This window comes from Mandrillus leucophaeus, unplaced genomic scaffold (genome assembly GCF_000951045.1).
Source record: "Mandrillus leucophaeus isolate KB7577 unplaced genomic scaffold, Mleu.le_1.0 Scaffold123, whole genome shotgun sequence".
NCBI classification, from domain to species: Eukaryota; Metazoa; Chordata; class Mammalia; order Primates; family Cercopithecidae; genus Mandrillus; species Mandrillus leucophaeus.
Window position 1 is genome coordinate 5,226,674 of NW_012100654.1, and position 5,795 is coordinate 5,232,468.

A 5,795-nucleotide genomic window follows, 5' to 3' on the forward strand; every position below is an offset into this window, starting at 1 on the left:
TATTTCAGATAAAGAATGTTTTTCAGAAGAGAGAAAGTAGGATGGTAAAAGGACAAATTATGCCTGGTGAGAAACCATTACAGGAACCGAGAATCTTTAACTTGAATACTTGATGATTAGGGAAGAGCCATGGAAGTTCCCCCCAAATAGCTAAACGTCTGCCACATGAAAAAGGGGGTAATACTTATTCTTTTTTTTTTTTTGAGATGAAGTCTCGCTCTTGTCCCCCAGGCTAGAGTGTAATGACGCGATCTCAGCTCACTGCAACCTCCGCCTCCCGGGTTCAAGCGATTCTTCTGCCTCAGCCTCCCAAGTAGCTGGGATTACAGGCACCTGCCATCACATCAGGCTAATTTTTGTATTTTTAGTAGAGACGGGGTTTCACTATGTTGGCCAGGCTGGTCTCAAACTCCTGATCTCAGGTGATCTACCTGTCTCAGCCTCTCAAAGTGCTGGGATTACAGGCGTGAGCCACCGTGCCCGGCCGGGTGTTATACTTTTTCTTATTAGCTACAGGGGAGGAAAAAACAATGGTAGGAGGTTTCAGAGAGGAAGCTCAGCACTTACAAGGAAGAACTGCTCGACAGTTTTTTCCAAACCAGTGTTCTGCAGAATACTGTAACATGTTAATTTAAACAAGGTATCTTATGTCTTTACTGCAGGATATCTCAGAGTCTTTAATATGCAAATGTTAAGAAAAGGATACAGTATGCCACATTTCCCAAACTTATTTGTCCATAGACACTTCTATTTACAGAACTGTGTTAATGTCTCTTGAAACAATGGTCATAGAACAGTTTGGGTTAAAGCTATTTAAAAATGAACAGGCTGTCTTCTAAAGGAGTAGGGTCAGGTTCACATCAATATATCTGGAAAAACGGGTTGGTCTTGCTGCCACTCTTATACTTCTGAAATGCTTGTCATTAAAACTGAAGTATATAAAGCTTGGGCACTTAGAGCAATTTCTCTTACCTGTTAACAGTAACATTATCTGTTAATATTAACAGGTACCTGTTAACATTAACATTGTTACCTGTTAACATTTAACAGTATGAGACCCAACACTGTTCTACATGAGAATAATGTTTTAAAACCAATGGAAATGAGGCTTTCTAGAACAGTGATTCTGAACTTTTTTCCTAGTAACACACTGCACAGTCATGACATTTCCGTGTCTGTCCTCTGATTCATTCATTGTGTGTGAGGTAATGTTTCTCAATTTTTTTCATGACCACACACATACACAAACAAAACCCTCATGCTCTACCACCCCTACTCCCACAAATTTTGATAGGAACCTCATATAGGACCATGCTCCTCTATTGACTATTTCCATTTTAGGAGCTCAAACCTAGGCATTAATGTAACTCTTTTTGAATAAAAAGAAAATTTCTAGGCTTCAAGGAAGAAATGATATTTAAAACATGGGAAAAGTAAATCAGAAAAGCAACATCAAAAAGGAACTACTATTTTGCTATTTTTGAGGCTAAATGGAAACATTAATAAAGGAAGTTGGACTTATAGAAACATTGTTGTTATTGAATATTTGCAGCAATAAGCAAGACAAGGTGTAATAATAAGAAAAAACTGGGTCAGCAAGGTTGATAAGACAAAGTTGCAAATTATAATTATTGTTTATACAACTGTTCACTGAAGGGCACAGTTCAGTGTCATAGAGGCTAAGAAGAATGTACTCTGTAAAAGAATGACTGGCTCTTCAGGATTTCTATAACTTACACCTGTTACTGTTCTCCAGAACCATGTTTACTAATGTTTACTATCTCTAATCTGGTTTCCATGATCTATCCATACTGAGAAAGGAGTGTTTGGATAAGCAAATAAAATACTATCATAATCAGAAAGATATAACTTCTCCTGTGTTTTAATAAAATGACATTCTGCTTCCTACGATTTGTATTGACAAATTTACTAAAGTCTTATCAAACCTAGATAGCTGACAAACCAGGCCCTGGCTGGACCAGATCACATCATACATACCAATTCTTGAGGCCCCTGTGAATAGCATAATTACATTGCTTACAAAAAAAAAAAAAATCTAGAAATACCATTCCTTTGTTATTCTGCAATTTTATCTCTAAATCAGTACCTCAAAAATTAGGGCCATCAGTCCTAAATGCCAGTTACCTATAAAGGAATTCCCATAACTTTGCATACCCACAGAGAATGATCTCCATTATACATGTGTATTTTCATGGCCATTTGGAGACGCCAGGCCAGCTCCAGCAACACTGCATAAGTTTTAATGAGTTCATTGATAGACAGGCAGACATAGAATCTCAGGGGCCTTGTTTAAAGATGTACTGGAAAACCAGTCCTGGAACTTCTGTCATTGCAGAAAGGTGGAGATCAGCTCTGATATGCTGCTATCTCTCTTGTCTAATCCAGTAGAAGAAAAAAAAAAATGCTTGAAGACAGGGCCAGGAATTGGGGTCAGGACAGAATCCAGGGAGTCATCAGAGTTTTGTCTTCTTGGTCTCTAGGTTGATCATGTTCCCTTGGATGTGAGGAATCTGCTTATCTCCTGGACCCTGCATATCCTCTGTCTTTACAGGAACATAGTAGTAGCCCATGATGGAGAAGATCAGGCAGATCACCAGCAGGAGGCAGGAAAACAAAATAAATTCGGCCCACTGCAGGGGGAAATAAATATGAGAAGAATATGGAGAAACCTGAAACTAAAGAGATCTTTACAGGATGAGGACTGGGGAGCAGACTGACCTGGGATCACCAGTTCAACCAGACTTTTGCTGGACAAAGACTGGGTTCACTGGCCTCTCCTCACATAGGTATATTGTAGTCATTATTGCCACTTACATATGTCTGTTTTCCTGGTAAATTCTGTGTATCTAACCCATTTCATATCACAGCACTGAGTGGGGAATACAGGAAACAGAGAGATAGGTGGAAAGGGAGAAGAGAAAGCTGGAGGAAAACCTTGAGTAGAAATGAATCCTGCTTCCCTCAGATCCATACCTGTACCAGGCCACTGAACTGTGCCACAACAAGCACGATGATATTCCCAACTGCAATTGTCAATAGCCAAGCTGCCTGGAGTACAGATTTCATGCTAGAGGGAGCCTGGAGATGACACAAATTTGAAAGTAAACAAATTCCCTTCACTGCCCTCATGTCCCATGCATCCAGGAAACTTCTCCCACAAAAACTTTCAAGTTAGAACTTCCCTCATTAAGTTCAGCTATCACATTGATTCAGAGGGTGATAATAATGCAAACAATAAGAATAAGATGGAACTCCTAATTGAATATTTTTAAATTCATTATGTCATTTAATCTTCATTACAACCCTAAGAGATAAGTTCTATTAGTATTCTTACACATTTAAAAACTAGCATTACAGACTGGGCACAGTAGCTCATGCCTGTAATCCTAGCACTTTGGGAAGCCAAGGTGGGCAGATCATCCAAGGTCAGGAGTTATAGACCAGCCTGGCCAACATGGGGAAACCCTGACTCTACTAAAAATACAAAAATTATCCAGGCATGGTGGTGCGCGCCTATAATCCCAGCTACTCAGGAGGCCGAGGCAAGAGAATCGCCTGAACCGTGGAGGCAGATGGAGTCTCTCTCTGTCGCTTAGGCTGGAGTGCAGTGAGCTGAGATCGCACCACTGCACTCCAGCCTGGGTGACAGAGCGAGACTCCATCTCAGAAAAAAATAAAAATTAAAAAAAAAATTACAGAGAAGAGATAGTAATTTACTTGCTCAAGGTTACACAATAGGTCATGCAGTCAAAATTCGAACACGGGGAGTCTGACTCTGCAGCTCTTCATTTTAATCTTTAATCTCTTTCCTAGAACCCCAAAATCATAGACTCCCATGCTGCACTGTCATGATCTAGGGAGTCAAGATGTTCAGGTCATATATGTTCAGGGTCATAAATAAGGTACCCAAGGCCAAAAGAGATAACATACCTATTTAAGTCAGTGCTAGAATTAAAATTCACCATCCTTCAATCAATGTCTCAATTTCTACCTTCTATTTGCAAAAACTTACCTGAGAATAAGAAAACTCAAGACCTGTGACAGAGAACATGACCTCCCCAGCTGTAACCAGGGCATATTGTGGTAGCTGCCATGCAATGGACATTTTGTTGGCTGGAATGTCTTCAGTCTTCCAGGCCTGAAGACCCTGATTGGTGTTCTTAGTGAGAGAAAGAGAAAATGGACTTGTAAGTAGTCTCAAGTAAATATTCCTAACCACAGCATTCTACAATCTTATATCCATCCTTTGTGTATTTTCATTATTCTGCCACTTTCAGGAAATTGAGCATTTTTACACAATTCCAGCTTTTCAAAACTTCTTTTGGTAATATTATACTCACTTGCCTAGATTCAATCAGATATCATTATTGACAGAGACTTTAAATGAGAGAATATTTTGATATTGCCGTTTGGATTTCCACCATTTTTCCCTATCAGGCATTTTGATCCTGGACAACACTTTAAACCTAAAATGGCATCTGAATTATACAAACAAAGTAAGTTTTCAGAAAGCATTTTCTTGAGAAAAGCTTAATTTCTTATTCCACTTTCTATGTAAGTACAATTAAAGTGCTTTTAACATTTGCTATTTTGATTTTTAATTTACTGAAATTACTTTTATTAGGATGAATTACTCTCTTGATAACACATTGAAGTTTTACTGGTCAATTTTTAAAAATCCATGTCAAATGCCACCTACTATTTTGATTTATCTTCATTGGCTTTTTTCTTTTTTGAGACAGGATCTTGCTCTGTCACCCAGGTTGAAGTGCAGCAGCACAATCACAGCTCACTGTAGCCTCAAACTCCTGGGCTCAAGCAATCCTTCTGCCTCAGTCTCCCAAGTAGCTGGGACTACAGGTATGTGCCACCATACCTAGCTAACTTAAAAAGTTGATTTTTTTTTTTTTTGTAGAGATGGAGTGTCATTATGTTGACCAAGCTAGTCTCGAGCTCCTGGCTTCAAGCAACCCGCCTTCTTTGGCCTCCCAAAGTGCTGGGGTTAAAGGCATGAGCCACAGTGCCTGGCCCAAGCCATTATTTTTTAACTCAAAATTTACACATTCAAATTTTGTCAAAAAGATGTATTTTTTCTCAATTTCAGAGCCTGCTAGCCTACCAACCAAAAAAAGTCCAGGACCAGACGGATTCACAGTTGAATTCTACCAGAGGTACAAGGAGGAGCTGGTACCATTCCTTCTGAAATGACTCCAATCAATAGAAAAAGAGGGAATCTTCCCTAACTCATTTTATGAGGTCAACATCATCCTGATACCAAAGCCTGGCAGAGACTCAACAAAAAAAGAGAATTTTAGACCAATATCCCTGATGAACATCGATGCAAAAATCCTCAGTAAAATACAGGCAAACCGAATCCAGCAGTACATCAAAAAGCTTATCCACCATGATCAAGTGGGCTTCATCCCTGAGGTGCAAGGCTGGTTCAACATATGCATATCAATAAACGTAATCCAGCATATAGACAGAACCAAAGACAAAAACCACATGATTATCTCAATAGATGTAGAAAAGGCTTTTGACAAAATTCAACAGCCCTTCATGCTAAAAATTCTCAATAAATTCTGTATTGATGGAACGTATCTCAAAATACTAAGAGCTATTTATGACAGACCCACAGCCAATATCATACTGAATGGGCAAAAACTGGAAGCATTCCCCTTAAAAACTGGCACAAGACAGGGATGCCCTCTCTCACCACTCCTATTCAACATAGTGTTGGAAGTTCTGGCCAGGGCAATCAGGCCTGAAATAAA

General features: G+C 39.3%; 1 protein-coding gene across 2 annotated transcripts in view; it reads right to left on the reverse strand.

Moving 5' to 3' along the window:
* Positions 1 to 652: 652 nt before the first annotated feature.
* The window catches only part of SLC15A2 (solute carrier family 15 (oligopeptide transporter), member 2), a 52,466-nt gene continuing 47,323 nt past the window's right edge, over positions 653 to 5,795 (reverse strand). For both annotated transcript variants that reach the window (XM_011971589.1, XM_011971588.1), the window contains 3 exons: positions 4,034 to 4,180; positions 2,995 to 3,099; positions 653 to 2,651 (listed from right to left, as the gene is read on the reverse strand). In XM_011971589.1, coding sequence (XP_011826979.1) covers positions 2,475 to 2,651; positions 2,995 to 3,099; positions 4,034 to 4,180 — 429 coding nt within the window. In that variant the 3' untranslated portion in view covers positions 653 to 2,474. The remainder of the gene's footprint in view (positions 2,652 to 2,994; positions 3,100 to 4,033; positions 4,181 to 5,795) is intronic.